At 40.9% G+C, this 18,650-nt stretch overlaps 1 protein-coding gene across 1 annotated transcript in view; it reads left to right on the top strand.

The window, feature by feature from the left end:
• LRP1B (LDL receptor related protein 1B) overlaps positions 1–18,650 on the top strand; it is a 1,691,377-nt gene that overhangs the window by 1,537,885 nt on the left and 134,842 nt on the right. The window contains exon 68 of the mRNA XM_088474914.1: positions 12,817–12,923. Within this exon, the coding sequence (XP_088331040.1) occupies positions 12,817–12,923 (107 nt within the window). The remainder of the gene's footprint in view (positions 1–12,816; positions 12,924–18,650) is intronic.

The following is an 18,650-nucleotide window of genomic DNA, read 5'->3' as shown; positions in this document are numbered from 1 at the left end:
GTGTTCCTTTATTTGCAAATATGGGGCAGATAGAGGGCCTGATTCTGAGATGGGAGTAAAGCAAAATTAGTAAGAAACTGTGCAGAAGCACAAATACGTGCGGTTTTAAAGAAGTGTCTTCTGCTCCAGGAATAGGACTGGTGCAAGTGAGTGCTATAAGATAACAAGTGTTAAACTAAGCATATGGATAGGGCTAGTACTCCTGAAAAGAGGCATACAGCTCTGTGTATGGGGGAATATCTGCTTTTAGTTCCATGCATGCAATGCTGACTTGCATGCAAGTCTGTATCAGGCCCGTAGTATGTAGTGACTTGCATTAAATGTCTACGTTCAATTATTTTCCTACCTGGAGGCTTCCATAATAACCTTGCTCTGAGTTAGCATTAATGCACAGTATATACCTATATTAAGTAATATACTTTATTTTAATCTGGATTTGTATTTGTTAATAAGCTGTTAACAGGATATAATATCATGCAAGCAATTTATACATTGTTTTCTGACTATATAGAGCTGTTAAAACATGTAAGGCAAGTTTAAACGCATACAATTCTATGTGATCATGTCATACATTGGTGGACTGTTTATTATGTACAAAAGGAAGTTGTCCGTAGTGCCAAATCAGGTTCTAGTTGTCATTTTTCTAGTACAGCTTGGAAAATGGGGGAGAGGTAGGATTCACAAGTCACACTATAGTGGTCAATGTATAGACCGTTATAAATCTACAGATACTAGACAGATAGTATTGTAAATCCGTATGCATTTATAACATTCAATGGGGTATATACACATTTATAAATATTATAGAGAGCTAGAGATAACTGGTGGTGCTCCCTAGAGTTTTAGGGGATTTAGTTTAAATCCTGGTGGTCGGGATGCCGTTATTCAGAATGTTGGTGCCGGAATCCCGACAACAGTCAAAATCCCGGCGCCAGCATCCTGACTGACAGCATCTTGATGGTAAGTGGTGGGGTTAGGGGCTAGGATTAGGCACTAGGTGGAGGGTTAGGGCTAGACACTAGGGGGAGGGTTAAGGTTAGGCACTAGGGAGGGAGGGTTAGGTTTAGGCACTTGTGGTGGAGGTTAGGTTTAGGGTACGGGGAGGGAGAGTTAGGGGTAGGGTTAGGATACTTACTGACAGGTGTTGGTATCCTAACCCTGTCAGGATGCCGGCATTGAGAATCCTGAGTGCCAGAATCCCATACCCAACCCAGTTATAGGACCAGTGCTGGATAACAGACGATAAGAAAAGTAAACTCTTTTTCTATGGGGCACTCTTGTCTAAATATTGAAAGTAACTTCTTTTATTATGATTAGCTAAAACACAAGTTAAATATAGTACACAATAAATAGAAAAAAATGTAAATTCAAAGGTAACAATAATTAACAAGGGGTGATGTCTATAATGTCAAAGTCCAGAGCTGTGTGTGAAAATCCCTAGTTATAGTAACTTAAACATTATAGTTAGGTGCCAAATTTAGACACTTGATTACCTTAAAGGTCAGAAGTAATAAGCCAATATAATTGATTCAAGTGAATCACCACCTAACCAATGTGTAAATTACTTGAGGAAGATCATTATATAAAAACTTCTTTTTAAAAGGCATTTTGCTGTATGTATGTTAAAATTATTTTAAACAATGCCGCTTAGAAACATAAATATATATGCACATATAATATTATTTTTAAAATAAGATTTGTGTAAGCAGGTAAGGTTGTACAAAAGTATAGAGTAGATGGAAAAGATACATATCTAATGTGCTGGGTTTCTGCTGGTAGCTGTAAGCCGGTTGGCAGTGGCATACTTATGATATACTTTTGAGTTTACATATTTTTTGTATTAATTGTGTGTTGCGTTAATATTTGAAGTGGCAAGTGGATGAAGGTTTTATGTTACTTTTTGAAGAAACAGAGATATTTACAGTTAAAGATAAATTATTAGAACTTAATAATTGGACATAGCACATTTATCCACAAAATATATTAGTAAATAGACTCCCAATATTTAAAATAACATTGCTACTATGAATCCTAGGTCATGAAACCTTCATCCATTAAAAACAAGTCATTTTTCAGAAAATTTCTACATAACACCTTCATTCACTTGTCTCTTCATTTAATCAAGAGTACCCCATAAATAATAATTTTCTTCTGTAATAAAGTTTGGAAAATGAAAGTTACTATCTGATTGGTTGCTATGGGAAAAATTGTACATTAACCTGTGGAACATTTCTCATACATTCCTCCCAATGAAACTTGCAATGAAACACAATATTACATTCATGAAACTGTTTTGGATAATAAAGTAAATGTTAGTAAACGCTCTCCAAAGCTTTATAGAGAATTAATGTAAAAAAGGAAAGTCTGAGTTTTATCAATAGACAATCTCCAAGTGTGTTGAGATATAAAAGTAACTGCTTAATATAATTCAGATGATTTTGCCAATTTCAAGTGTTTTCTAGCAGCAAATGCATTTTGAATACACATGTTTTGGAGCACATGAAAACCATGTACCGACAGGCAGAGTGGAGACCTGGTTGCACAGCTGAGAGTATAATTTCACCTCTCCAGGCTAATGTACAGTATGACATGTATTTGTCAGAGAAGAGCAAACTGGAGAGACATAATTATGTGCCCACATGTACAATAGATGTAAAATGTACTTACACATAATTTCATACACACTTCTAGCTTTATGTATGACCATTTCTTACTGCCTCTTTCAGCAACAAGTGTACCTGACTCCTGAAAACAGAAATGTGATTACTATAAATATTCTGTTACCATTCGTCAAGCTAGATAGTCATTTTTGTATTCATTTATTGAATTGGTACAATCAGTAAACATTAAGTTGCACATGTCACATACACACAGCCATAGTCATGAGAATGAGACATTTCATTTGTTTAGTACACAAAATGGCTGCTTCTACTTTGTCTATATGACAGGAGCACTTTAAGATACTGACTATAAGGGCATATTTATTGGTCATGAACGTCCTAGCTGTCAATTTGCAGAAAATCTAGAGCACTACTTAATAGTCATCTTAATTACTATTTTATTATTATTATTATTATTATTATTATTATTATCGTTTATTTATATGGCGCCACAAATGTTCTGCAGCGCCTTACAAAGTACATAACCAAAAAAGTTAGGACAAGGATAATATACATTGATACATTGGTGTCCATAACACCCAAATAAGCAACAGAGCATAAGCAACCAAGTGTTAGGTGCCCTAGTGGGGAGTAAGAAGTAGATGAAAATAAAGTGAGGAGAAACACGAGGGTAGAGGGCCCTGTTCACAAGAGCTTACATTCTAAAGGGGAGGGGCAGACAGACAGGCGTGACACAGATAGGGTAGACAGGGAGGAGGGAGCATGTAGCAGAAAGTTGGATGAGAACTGGAAGGCATTGATGAAGTAGTGGGTCTTGAGAGCCCGTTTGAAGGATTGTAGAGAGGTAGAGAGTCTGATGGGAAGAGGGAGAGAGTTCCAAAGGTGGGGAGCAGCACGGGAAAAATCTTGGAGGCAGGAGTGGGAGGAAGTAATCAGTGGCATGAGAGGCAGCATGCATTTGTTCAACGAAGAGGACGGACAGGAGAGTGAAGGGAGATGAGGTCAGAGATGTAAATGGGAGAGGAGTGTGTGAGGGCTTTGTAAATAAGTGTAAGAACCTTGAATTGGGTTCTGAAGGGGAAGGGGAGCATTTGGAGAGAAAGATGAGTCGAGCGACAGAATTGAGGACAGACTGGAGAGGAGAGAAATGGGAGTTGGGGAGGTCAGATAGGAGGAGGTTACAGTAGTCCAATCTGAAGATGATCAGTGAGTGTATTAGTTTCTTAGTAGCATCCTGGGTGAGAAAGGGTCTGATCCTGGAAATATTTTTGAGTTGGAAACGACAGGACTGTGAGAGGTTCTGGATATGTGGTTTGAAGGAGAGGGAGGAGTCCAGGATAACTTAAAGACAGCGCACTTTGGGGCTAGAGGAGATAGTTGTGCCATCAATTGATAAAGAAATAGTGGGAAGTGAGGTTATGCAGGAGGGTGGAAAGATGATCATCTCAGTCTTAGACATATTAAGTTTAAGAAATCGCTGGGACATCCAGGAAGTTATAGCAGAGAGAAAGTTGGAGATACTAGTGAGGAGAGAGAGCAGGAGAGTCAAGGAAGATCTGAGGATCATCAGCATAGAGATGATAATGGAGGTCGAAAGAGCTGATGAGTTCACCTAGAGAGGATGTATAGAGGGAGAATAGGAGTGGTCCAGGAACAGAACCTTGGGGAACACCTACTGTAAGAGGATGTAGAGGGGAAGAGGCGTAATGAGAGGAGACAGAGAAGGATCATCAGAGAGGTAGGAGGACAGCCAGGAGAGGGCAGTGTCACATAGACCAAGGGAGTGAAGGATTTGCAGCAGGAGAGGGGGGTTCACAGTGTCAAAAGCAGCATGGAGGTTGAGGAGAATGAGCAGAGAGTAGTGGCCTTTGGATTGGGCAGCAAGGAGGTCGTTGCTGACTTTTGTGAGGGCAGTTTCAGTGGAGTGGAGAGAACGGAAGTCAGACTGAAAAGGGCCAAGGAGGGAGTGGAAGGAAAGAAAGGTGGTAAGGCGGTTGTAAACAATACGCTAATGAATTTGGACGCAAAAGGGAGGAGAGAGATGGGTCAGTAGTTGGCGAGAGTGTTAGGATCAGGGGTAGGTTTTTTAAGAATGGGGAGACAAGGGCATGTTTGAATGCAGAAGGGACAGTGCTAGATGAGAGGGAGAGAAGTGGGCAAGATGGGAACAGGCGCAAGGAGAGAGGTAGCAAAGGAGACGTGAAGGTATAGGGTCAAGGGGGAGGTGGAGAGGGGGAGGACTGGATAAGGGCCATGACTTCCTCTCCAGATACAGGGGAGAAGGATGTCAGCCTCTATGTGTTTTGGATTTGGCAAAACCACTTTCAAAAAACCAGCTAAAATCATCTTATTTGGACCTGCTTACATGCAATCCAAAACCTGAGATTCATTTTTTAAATCCAAATTCCGAACTTAAAGCAGACCTGGGCCAGGACTCTGTTAGAATCGGAACCCCAAATGTGACCAAAGTTGGGACTCGATGCGGCTCAGAACCCCAACGTTTGAAGTGCTCAGTTTTCAGCATAATTGAACCACACATCTCTAAATTTTAATCCCCACACCTTTAAGCAAAATCTCTCTAATTTTTTCACTGTCCCTAAAATGGGCCTGTTGCCTTATCCACTAAAAATCATATTTGAAAACTGCTGCACTGGTTATAGGGGTTGCTATCAGTGCGTGTGACTGAGCTTCAGGGTCTAGCAAGGGTAACCCGTCCCTAGATAATCGAACTGTATATAAGAAGGAAGATCCGCACGCACACACTGAGCAATATCCAGTCGGGCTCTCTGTGAGACTTCCGAGTTGCCATGTTATCGCAAGACTCCACGGCTCCTGGGTCTCAGCTGTCCGCCGGCTGCTCAACTCGCACCAACTGCATGAAGACTTTAGGGAGCGGTGGTTGGTGTGTTATCTGTACGATGTGAATGATGTGCAAATAGCTTCCAACGCTTATCGGCCTCACAGCCTTCCTCAGAGGACAGCTGAGACCCAGGAGCCACGGAGTTTCACAATAACACAGCAACCTGGAAGTCTCACGGAGAGCTGGCCTGGACACTGCTCCCAGTCAGTGTGTGATGGTCCCCACACACTGATAAGATAGCTGCACAAACAGCGGGCGGACAGAAGACGCAGAAGACCATCGCTCTGCTCACCAGGAGGTGAGCGCAGCAACATCAGGGTAAATTATGCAACTGGGGGTACGGGACGCTGCCCCACCAGAACACAGCCCCCAACACTCAATGGCCACGAACTTTGCTCTTAGGACCTGCCTGAGCTCCGGACTGTGTATTCCGCTTAGGAATACACCATCAGAGTGACATTTATATATATACTGTATATTTTTCATCACCTTCTACTAGTGTTTTTTTATTACAGCCAACCTACAGACTGATAAGTAGGAACATTGGGAAGTGACATTTAATTACCGCATATTAGTTTCTTTTTTTCACCTGAAAGGAATATGCATCGATCAGGAGTAATGTTACTCCCAGTACTGACCTAGTATAATTACATTAAACAATCACTATGACGAGCCGTATTCAATTGGAGCCGAGCCGCGTTAAGTTAATGCAGCCCGGACTTAACTCCGACTTCGCTTGTTTTGGAGGCGGAAAAGTATCGCGTGTGTGCACGTTTTACCCCTTATTCAATTTGAAAGTACGCGTAAACAGGACCCGGCGATACTTTAACAAGCGGAAAGTACTGTCAGTTTTGGAGAAATCAGCCTGACACCCCCAAAATGATGCTGTGACATGGGGGTTCACTATGGTGCCCCCCGATTTGGCTTGCTGAATGTATTTGGTGTTTTTAAATGGGCTCAATAGCTGCTAAATAGCATTTTTCTATACCTGATGCAGAATAGTAATCAGGAGTATTTTTTCCAGAAAATAACTTATCCTAGCAAATTTGGGGTACTTGAAAATGGGGGTCAGCATATTTAAAGTTGAAAAAGTGAAGTTGAAAAAATCATGAAAAATCCACCTGCCGCAAACACCTGCAATCAAAAAAACACTTGGGGCATTCTTGGGGACCCCCCTAGAGTCAAATTCGCTAATTTTTAAGTTTGTAGCCCAACATTTTTTTTTCACCCCCTTTTTCAAAGTCAGTGTTTGGGGTGTCCTTAAGTATATTTAAAAATTTTTTTTGACACAGATTACCTTTGGGGGACTGTCTGAAGGCTGCACGGGGGTTCCTGAAACGTTGCACCCCAAAACCCAAATTCTGCACTTATTTCCGCCTGCCATTCATAGGCGATACTTTACCGCCTATTACATTGCATTGACTTTCCGCCTAGGTGGAAAGTCTTTCAAATTGAAAACGGGGTAAAACCAAAACAGGCGATAATGACGTCATTGGCGGTAACTTAACGCAGATCCGGACTTAACGCTTCAAATTGAATACGGGCCTTGGTCTCATACATACTTTATTGGAGGTTACTGCATTACCATAAATATTACTGACCTACTTCCTGTTGCCTTATGCATTTGTGGCAGTCATTTTTTGAGCTTAAAAATAATATATAGCTTTTATATTCCCCGGGAACCAGTGACATTATAGAAATAAGTAAACACAATTCCAACAAGTTCCTTGACCCCAGGAATACTTCATTTCCTAAGTAAGTTTGACTAAAAAAATTTGAAATAAAAATAATGAGGTAAATTGTCATCTGTTCATTTATTTTTATTTTTATAATTTGTTATTCATTTTAAATGCATATGCCAGTGAGTGAAATAGGTTTCTAATAATGCACTAAGCTGCATTACATGCAGAATGGTATGTCCATTACATGTTAATATAAAAATGGAATATAATATATATAGAAAGTGGGAGAGGGGATGAGAGGAGAGTGAGAGGGGGTGAGGGAGAGAGAGGAGGAGGAAATCAGAGAAAGCGATAATATTTCACTTGTTTGCAATAAGCAATTTGGCAAGTTTTATTATTCTGAGCTGTTATTTGATGGTATAGAAAAGCAATATAGACAACATTAGAGGTTTTTCTATGACTGCATTACTGTTTGATTGCTCTGAGTTCCTTTGATAATTATATGTTGATTCTAAGGCATAAAATTCCAGTATTGAGAGTCAGGGGAAAATGTGAATTGAGAAGAGACTGACAGTTATTAGTCTTGTATATGACCTTTTTATAAAAGCATAAATAACAGAACATCAAACAATTATAATTATTTTCCTGTCACCATGTATTACAGTATGTGCTGGGTGAATAAGTGACATTATATATGATTAAGTAATATAGCAAAACATATTATTTTAAATCATAATATTAATAAACGGTCTCTGTATTAATTAAGAGAAAGCATTTGAACAGTACCACCTGTGACAAGACATATCTGCAGTTTATTTTATAACAAAGGAGCCAAAGGGGCATTTCTGATGGGCCGATTACTTTTAATGGTGTAGGCAGTGGCACTATTGCCACTATTGTCCTAAAAATATTTGAGACCTATTGGTCAAATAAATAATTCTTTGAAAAAAGAAGTAAATATGAACTTATAGCTGTAACTCTTGATGTCACATTATCTCAATTCCCTTTCCAAGCCTGTGGGCCTGATTCAGAGATGTACTCTATGCTGATGTTTTTGCATTAATTATCGGCCATCTGTGCATGCGTCTCAGTCACATTGCGCAGGTGTCAAGGTACATTATCATAGTTGCCCGGAGAGAGTATTTATTCGCAGTGTGATTGCCAGTCAGGGAGTGTCCTGGACATGTTGTACAAAATGGTCTCTTTATAGCCTGGATAGTGTATGTAAAACAATATTAACACTATAGATGGTTTATAGTACTGGCTGGGAGAGAGTCTAAAACATATTTATAAAACATATTTATCTCATATAAATACCATATAGTGGACAGGAAAAGTTTAAACATCCCATAGTAAATATACATACCTAATACAGGGGTCTATTTACTAAGCAGTGTTAGGAGAAGTGAAAAGTGAAGACTGAAAAGTGATAAGGTACCAGCCATTCAGCTCCTAACTGCCATCTCACAGGCTGTGTTTGAAAAATGACAGTTGGCAGCTGATTGGCTGGCACCTTATCACTTTTCACTCTTCACTTTTCACTTCACCTAACACTGCTTAGTAAATAGACCCCACAGTGTCTTAACTAAGGTGGTGCAACATGTGTCACAGGGCACCACAGGGCAGGGAGCGCTATTCGGGCCTGTCAATTTTCTATGTATAATCATTCTCATTTGTAGCTTCCTCTTCTTTAATCCCCGATATCTCCTGGCCACCCCTATCTCCTCCCTGGCCGACTCCCCCTCCTGTCTGGCCACTTCCCTAGAAACCTTCAGTCACATCCTCCTTTATTTAACACACATTTCAAAATGCTGTCATACCCGAGACTCAAACATTTATCCTCTCACATGGCAGTCAGACACCTTAAACATGGAGCTACATGCCCCACAATTTCTGATGGCAGCCCTGAACAAAGCCACCGATTCCCAACCCAGGTGTTACCAGCACACCTTGAGTAAGAACCCTTGCCAGTGAGTTGAGAGCTGGCACTGGGTACATACACGGATCTCAACGCCACTGATATTTCCTGCATATACACTACAAGTAGCACTCTTACTATACATTCAGTCAATGATCTACACTGCTGGCTCCAGCCTTAAACACGTCTGTTCTGATGGATAAATCCTGCTGCAGGTGCAGCTTTACCAGCGCTCTCCTACATATAAAGCTGGTGAGTTATACTGCATAAATATTGTGTATCATAAATTCAGCCATTGGATTCACAGTGTATTTGGCAATGATATCTGGATAACAGTGGTACAAATCAGGATCGGTACCCCCTCATCATCGTATGGGAAAAAACATATTTGTCGTGGCCGTTCCCCATGAGGTCACGCCCCTTTTTTGGACATGTATCTTATATCCCTATTTGAAAGTATACATTCTCCCACCTCACGGTAAGTTGCCTGTCTCTTCTTTTTGGCAGCTGCTCTCTGGTCTCTTTTGTTTGGTGCACTGACCGGGCACTCATATCCACACACACAGCCTATTTGGTAGGAAATGCTGATGCCACTGGGCATGCACAGTAGCTCTGCTACATTCCTTATACCGCTTGTCGTGGCTATATTGCTAGTAAATCTTATTATATACAACTGCTATTGTAGACCCGATTAGAGCTGCCTGCAGGCTGAGGAGGGGTTTGCAGATGAATGGAGCCCCCAAACTCCTTCCCTGCATTTATCTATGGATAGAAAAGATACTTTACTCCAATGATGCCTAAGATGATGATGATCAAATGTAGAAAGTGCTGTTCATCTTATAACAATCACAATAGCTTTAAATTCTTTCACTGTGAATCTAAAATCCAACTCGGAGCAGTATTACAATCTGGAACAACATTTAACAGAGCAGACATCTGCTAAACCATACTTCATGCCCCTTATTTATCATTCTACAGCTAGAGTATATGCTGTAATGAGAAAACTCTATAATGTATAACATTACTGAGGAGAAAATTACACATATAGGGCCTGGTTAAGAGATGTATGTTAACCCGATGGTTAGTGTACATCTCTGATGGTGAGTGGTCTGCATGTGCAGAATGGGCCCTGCGATCTCGCCTGCAGACCCTCCCAAGCCACGGCATTATTGACATGCTGAAGCATTTGGGGAGCAGGGTTGTGACTGGCCACCATTCGTGGAAATGGTGGCTGTCACCGCTGTTTTCTGGGAGCAACGAGGCCAGGGTCTGCATCGGTGGACACAGACTTTCTGGCCTCGCAGCTGTCAGGACCCATTCAGAGTGTGGTAAGCTTCAGCTACTGCAGCCTGGCCAAAGGGGCAACCTGCAATGGTGATCCCAGGCTCCAACCTTGGTCACAGTGATGGGATCGCAGATGCAGCAAGAAGATGTCTGTTCCTACAGACACCTTCTTCTGCATTAGCATTTTAGAAGGACGGAATTGCTCAGCCGCTTGTGTGTGGCTCTGCGATTCCGTCCATCTCTGAATCAAGCACATTGTTCAGAATATTTTCAGACTAATAAAGTAATAGTGTGTTGCTGTGTTTGGTCATACTGGTTAGTGAAGTAGTACTGACTTAGGGAAAGATTTATCAAAGCTTTGAGATATATAAGATGGTGATAGATAAAGTACCAACAAATCAGCTCCTGTCATTTTTCAAACACAGCCTGTAACACGACAGGAGCTGATTGGTTGGTACTTTCTCTATCTCCACTTTATCTCTCTCCAAGCTTTGATAAAGAGAAGGGTAGCTTGCATGAAATTACTCTACACAAGCCCAGAAAGATGATCATATGTACACTGAAGTGCCAAAAGTCATGTGATCGCAGTATGTAAATTTAATGGTAGGTGGTGCCACCATACTATGACGTCTTGGAAATGTTCAGACCTGCCACAGTTGTAATCTGACATCTCGTGAGTCCAGCTGAACTCCGGCTAGGCTGCTCAAGGCAAGGTGATGTGAATTATCGGACTTCAGACGGGGCCCAATGGATGGTACATTCAATTTCCAAAGTTGTGTGGGCATTCAACATTCCTCAATCTATGATGTTTACCAGAATACCTAAGGGAAGGCATTACAAAGTCGTTACCACCCACCATGGACAGCGCAGTAGCCGACCACGGGTGCCTAATGAACGTGACCAGTGGCATCTGGCCAGAATTGTTTGTGTAAACAGACAAGTGACACTGGTACAAATCATATCCACATTCAATGCAGGAGGTATCAGACACATATCCAGCAGGTCAGTGCAGCATTCTTTAGCTTCCATGGTATATGAGAGCGGAAGACCCACTATAGTACCACTTTTAACACTACGACAATGGACACAGCACCTCAACTGGACTTGTGAAATCGCTACTTGGACCCTGGAGAACTGGCAACAGTCGATGAGTCATGGCTCCAGTTGTTTCAGGGTGATGGTAGGGTTTGGGTGTAACACATACCCTATGAATGAGGCCATGTACTTCAGTTGGTGGTAGTTCCAAAATGGTGAGGGGTATGTTCACATGGCATGGATTGGGCCTGAACATGTCATTGGTCAGTAACTGCTATGTTGCATTGCTTGATGACCATTTGCAGCCCTTCATGGACTTCATGTATCCCCACAACGACGGAATATTCCAGCATGATATTGTACCGTGTCTTCAGTTCCAAATTATCCAGAATTGCTGTGAGTAGCATTCTGGGAAGTTCCAGTAAATGGTGTGGCCACCATGTTTGCCCGACATGAATCGAGCATTTATGGGATGTGTTGAAGATGTCCACTCACACTCAAGATCCTGGACCTACATATCTCAGGGAGCTGTGGGAAGCTTACCAGATGACATGGGTCCAGTGGTCTTCTGTCCACTTGTGGAATTGAAGCCATGTCGAGTTTCTGCAATTTGCTGGGCTAGAGGGAGTCCTACACGATACTAGGCACCTATCCCATGACTTTTAGCTCTTCAGTGTATATGTGCCTATGCAGAATTGCGTGGTTCTACCATTTACATCTGAATAGGTGGGATGAAGATGTTGTAAAGTCCTAAATACTGTACAGTTGTGTTAAAGTCTTTGTAAAAAGATGCAGACACATGTGCCTGAGATAGATGTATTTATTAGTTTGACATCAGCTTGTGCAAAAAGCAGACAATAATGATCCCAAGCTCTAGAAAACTTCTTGTATTTGTCTGTTTGCGAATGTTCCATGATTTCTTCATCATTTGGGCATAAAGTATATTATGTTCCTGTGTACATGTCTAAACAAAGCTTCTTTTTATACAAGAGAGTTGTTTCTGCAAGTGCATTTGATGCAAGTCATATAAATGGTTAACGATTTGAATGCAAGTGTGACGCAAATGTGTTTTTTACGTGTGCTTGGCGTAAACCTGGCGCATATGCTTCTGTTGCTGACTGGCACGCATCTCAAGATAGTTGCTGCTTTGCATAGGGTGACAATTTCTGTTTTTTTTTGTTATTTTTAATTAATGCAAGCTGCACATAACTGCATCAGTCCCTACGCAGGATCCTTTGGTTCTAACTTTTAAATAATTATAATTCTATTTGGTGTTGTACGATATATTCAGCAGGACTGACAATGGAGACTAGTTCTGATTAATTTATTTTAAGTAAAAAGGGCATTATTCAGTTTGGGAAAATATACTGCCTTTATTACCTAAACCATTTTTAACAAATTACATGGTTTTTACAGAACCTCAGACATGTGCATTGAAAGAGTTTCTCTGTGGTAACGGCGACTGCATTTCAGCCAGATTTTGGTGTGACGGAGAATATGACTGCGCAGATGGCACCGATGAGGTAATTATTTATATTATACAATATACTTGTATAACAGATTATTACAACTAGTTATTCCATTTACCTTTAATATTGGACATAAATAAACAAATAACACCAACCATATTGTGGTGTATATTACATGTATGGTTTAAAATTATTCTGTTTATACCCCCATACTACTGCTTGATGGGAGTTTAAATGTCCCTAATCTCTTCATCCGGTCACTAAATGATAAAAGGTCTTGTTTTTAGCAATCATTTTGAACCGTAATATTAAACTGGATCTTATAAACCAGACCATGCTGTAGTTTCAGGCCAATGTAATCTTGGATTTTTTGTCATCCAGTCAAAGTTATCTGGAGCATCCATATTCCCTAACGCTTCAGAGACAAGAACAGAACTATTTCCTTCAATTATTTTACAGGGCCCAGAGAGATGTTACACAAGAGCTTTAACTCTGACCTTCAGAAATCATCGTTATTAAGACAATGTTTGTGCTGTGGATTGGTGTTTACTTTGTATTTAGCTCCAATAATAAAGTAATGAAGGTACATGTACTGTAAGTGAAGAAGTCTGTTTGTAGATATTTCAGACCTCTCTTATCCATCCTGTCTTAATAGAAATGTAATATGAGCATCTAAACATGCAATAACCACAGACTAAAGTGACAGAAAATGCAGACATGAGAACAAAATCTTACTGATATAAAACCGAGAATGCGTACATTACATAAATGCATATTTTCTATACATCTATGTAATAGAAAGATAGTATATCTGCTGCTAACAAACAAAGAACAGACAAAACACAATATGAACAAAAGAGATGGAGGTATAAAAGTAATACAAAGACACATGGCTAATAGCATCTTACCACAATATAGGGGAAATTCAGTTAGACGCGATAAAGCGAAAACTTAAGGTAGCAGTTTTCGGCCAATATGCGTGTTTTGGTGTGACATTTTCGTGTCTTTTGTCTACGCGCTCTTCTGTTTTTCGCATTATCCAATTACAACAGACTCGGAAAAGCATGTGTACGAAATCTGTTCAGGGAGTAACCTGCGAAAAGTACAGGTGAATTTTGGGGAAATTTGTCTATACCCCTTAAAATAGGTAACTGACATACTGTAGGTAATCAATATAGGAGTGTATTAGTGGCCCTAATAAACGTTTTGGGGTTCTTAAAATGTCAAATTGCTTTTATATGCATATTTATATAAGTGTGAAAAAATGATAAAAAGCTGTTTTAAAAAAATAAATAAAAAATTGCTGCATTTAAATTGGAGGTACATTAAAATGGGTCCAAGTATATTTTTGAGTCCAAAATGTTAAAAAAAAACCTGCTGCAGCCACCTGTATAGTTTAAAACGGGATGCAGTCAATATCTCGACCACGGGGATTTTGGCGCTCAGAATGCCGGCACCAGAATCCTGATACTTGTCAGGCATCCTGATCGCTGGTAACCCGAAGGTAAGTAGAGGGGCTAAGGGGAGGGTTATCATTAGGGGTTAGGTAATAAGGGGAGGGTTTTGGTTATGCACTAAGGGGGGAGGGTTAGGTTTAGGGTGCAGGGAAGTGGAGGTTAGGTTCAGGCTCTAGGGGGGGAGGTTAGGTTCAGGCATCGGTGACGGTTAGGGTAGGGACAGGGGGAGGGTTAGGATTCCTACTGACAGGTGTTGGTATCCTAACCCTGTCGGGATGCCGGAATCGGGATTCTGACTGCCGGGATCCCGAGCATCGGCATTCCGTACCCATCATGTTTAAGATGGGTTGGGTATGAAATCCCGGTGGCTCAATTGCCACCGGGGTGAAATTCAGACGCCGGAAGCCCAATGGAGCATGTAAGTACCCAAACCCTACCTTTCTTCCGGGATTAGTATGATTTACCGCCGGCCGCATGGTTAAAATCCCGGCAGCGGTCATAGAAATCAGAGATATTAGTTGCATGCATTTGCAAATACATGGGAAGCTGCTAGGCCACGTCACGGCTTCTCTGTCACTAGCAGTCCCTAACACTAAGGGGTTCACATCCGGGACGCAGTGCACCCCGAAAAATGTCCAGCCCAGGACCCCCCCCCAGGGCATCACACGAAAAATGGAAAAAGAGTGACAGTGCAGTGTAAAGTATAGGTGTGTAAGACTAATTAATTAGTGTTGGAAAAAGGGGTTAAAATATGTGAATTATTACATGAAAAAAATACAAACATAATATGTGATGTAAAAAGCAACTATGTGTATTAAGTGGTGATGCCATGAGGGGGCTCAGCCAGACCAACCCCGGGGGCCCTATGCCCGAACGCTCACCCCAAATGTAAAATATACCAATTATAAGGCCTCATGATAAAGGCACATATAAATGTTGTCAAATGTAAGGCCTCCTGATAAAGGCACATACATAAATGCATCCACATTGAGAGCCAGCTTACCTGGGAGTCACTCCTGGGAACTCCAACTACCACTACTAGAACCAGCATGCCCTACTAATGCTGGCTCCTTCATGCCACTCATACCAAACAAACAAAAAATGGCAGCTGCTCAATCAATCTAGCAGCACTAATCAGGTGCATGAAAGGGAGGGGTCATACTAAGTAGAAAAAGGAGGGGGGTTTAACCCCCTATTGTTCCTCAGCACACTGAATAGTACCTGCAACAATATATGAAAACTATATGGTCATAGAAATCAGAGATATTAGTTGCATGCATTTGCAAATACATGGGAAGCTGCTAGGCCACGTCACGGCTTCTCTGTCACTAGCAGTCCCTAACACTAAGGGGTTCACATCCGGGGCGCAGTGCACCCCGACAAATGTCCAGCCCAGGACCCCCCCAGGGTATCACACGAAAAATGGAAAAAGAGTGACAGTGCAGTGTAAAGTATAGGTGTGTAAGACTAATTAATGAGTGTTGGAAAAAGGGGTTAAAATATATGTGAATTATTACATGAAAAAAATACAAACATAATATGTGATGTAAAAAGCAACTATGTGTATTAAGTGGTGATGTAAGGGGGCTCAGCCAGACCAACCCCGGTCTTAGACCTGTCAGCACACTGATACTCATACTGAAGTTTCTGTTTAATTGTTTTATATACATTACATCCAATAAACTAATAATCACTTGTTCATGTGGAATTGAAGCAATAGTAATAATAAGGGCCGCTACTAATAGTAGCGGCCCTAGTGTGATACATCTCCTCCAGTGTTCTGATCTTCTGTACACACAGAAATCATACAATTACTTTATGTGCATCAGTCTGTCATCCTGTAAGTGGAATTGTAGCTATTGTTGCATAAGTGTTTAACCAGAGAGGATTTACAGTATATAAACGTTTATTGGTCTAGCCATATATCCATGGGCGTTTCAAGAGAGGAAGACTGATTCAGACCCGCTCGCTAGGCTTCGTTCGCACGTAGCCTGCCGATGTTTGCAATGTGCGCATGCGTATAAGACGCAGTGCACGTGCACAAACTAGTCCATGCGATTGGGAAGCGTACGCTCACTGCGCATAGCCACCTCTCTAGAATGAGTGACAGGACGAGCCGTTTGTGGGTGGTGACTGGGGATGGACGATGGAAACAGGGATGTGGTGGTGCAAACGCAAGCGTGTCTGAGCGTCTTAACGCCATTTTAGAGGTGTGCGCATAATTAAGAAGCAGCGTCATAGTACACGTCACATGGCTGAATTACACACTGCAGCACTTGCAGTGCTTGCGACAGGGTATGGTCAGCCACATGAGCTGCGTATGGATCTGATGTTACTCAGTGTTACTGATTTCTGCATACACTTCCTGGAGATGATGTGTAACACTAAGGGAAAGTGGACATCTTATGACAGGCTGGTGGGCATCTAAATATACACCGTGATCGAACGAGAAGACATAGTGGGCGTGCTATCTCTGGCAGCACAGTAGATTGTGGCTTGGTGCCAGAGTTTTCTGCGCATGTGCAAGTCACCGGGAGAGTGGCGCCTGTGCCTTATTCTCTAATGTGCATGTGCAAGTCACCGGGAGAATGGCTGCCATAATTTTCATTGGGATTTTTGCAGCTCTGTGGGGAGACTGTGGAGAGGTAAGTATAACTATATATGGGTGCAGGGTGTGCGGTGTGGGGTCCCCTGTACCCAGAGGCCTGTGTGCGCCACACAACCTGCACCTGTTATAGATACGCCATTGCATATATCTTAGAGATAGGTACAAGGTTATTTTATTATTTACTGTAGATGTTTGATAACTTAATGACCAACTATGCACAGTGTTTCATCACAAAAGGGCAACCCCACCATAAATTGTTATCACTCAGTAAAATAAAATAGAGATAACTGGGCACATCCAATGAAGAGAGGATGGTCAGAAGTACCACTCATTTGGATAGAGTGAGCTATATTATACCAGTACACTACATTCCGCATTATCCCTATTTCTTTTTCCCACTTGTGTGTATTGTATATGTCAGTATATGTCAGTATAAAGGGTTATTGGGCAGTTTGTAAATTTATAAAGAGGCTTTAGCACATGAGATGAGGGTGCAATCTGTAATATCGCCTTTGCTTTTAGGTACAAAATGGTACACCTGTCTGTATTGCCATTCTGCCATTGAGCCCATGATCTGAACTACAGAGGAGGAAATTCTGCATTCCCTGCTATACTTCAGGGGCTGCACTGGCTGCCCCCCAACCTTCAAAAGGGGCTAACATTTAATCAAAGAAAGTGATGCATAGCAGTAATAATATATAAGCAAGCATCTTAAACAAGTGTTGCAATCTATAATAAATTTGACAACAAAGGATGAAAGAGTGGGCACAGGGAAGAAATGGAATATATATAATGGTCTGTGCATGTATAGGAAATATATATATATATATATATATATATATATATACAGTATCTATATATATATACAGTATATATATATATATATATATATATTTATATATGTGTGTGTATATATATATATATAGTATATATATATGTATATAATTTTTATTTGTATGAATATTGCTTGATGGATAACCTGTTTTTGTAGAGTGCTTCTTTCCCCTCCTGAGTAACTTTTTTGCAACTTAGAATATTACAGAAAGTATCAACCAAATTCAGATATGTTCCTCTAAAAAGGCTCCAGAGAATGGTGAACTAGATTGCAAAAATTGAAATATGGCTCTTCAATTCCTTTCGCTCATTTCATTGCAAATACAGCATGGCCTTGACCTGCGTTTGAATTTTTCTCATACCTGGGAGGAAAAAAATAAGAAAAATTACACTTTTTTTGCAAGTATAGAAGACAAAGAAGCTATTTGTTGCCAGCGAGCAATAGTAGTGTAAACTGCCTTCTACTCGAGAATTAGTAGACACTACTGTTTGCTATGTATGCCAATGTTGGAGAACAGTTTCCAAAAACAGAACAATATACATTTAAAAGGACTGAGGGCTGAATAAGCAATAAACTATTAGTGCCTTTACTGTGTGGCTTTTAATGACTGGGAACTGATAGGGTTTAAAACTGACAGGTGAATCTTTTATTATTAATTTCGGTACAACCTGGGAGAGTTAAGGGATAAGCTTTAGTTTAGTTAATTTTACTCTTCTTACAGGAAGTCATCCTCTTTCCATTTTTGATTCCCCCACTCACCCTTCCCTTGTGTTCTATTTTAAATTGTGTTGTTGTCTGTTTTGTTTGTCTGTTGGGTGCTCACTAACGTTTTTATTTCATTGGATGGCACTGCTCATGGGCAGCCGCATGGGGCACAAAAG

This window comes from Taudactylus pleione, unplaced genomic scaffold (genome assembly GCF_031769625.1).
Source record: "Taudactylus pleione unplaced genomic scaffold, aTauple2 ptg000156l, whole genome shotgun sequence".
Lineage (NCBI taxonomy): Eukaryota > Metazoa > Chordata > Amphibia > Anura > Myobatrachidae > Taudactylus > Taudactylus pleione.
The sequence above is the reverse complement of the archived record's forward strand: the minus strand, read 5'-3'. Positions and strand labels throughout refer to the sequence as shown.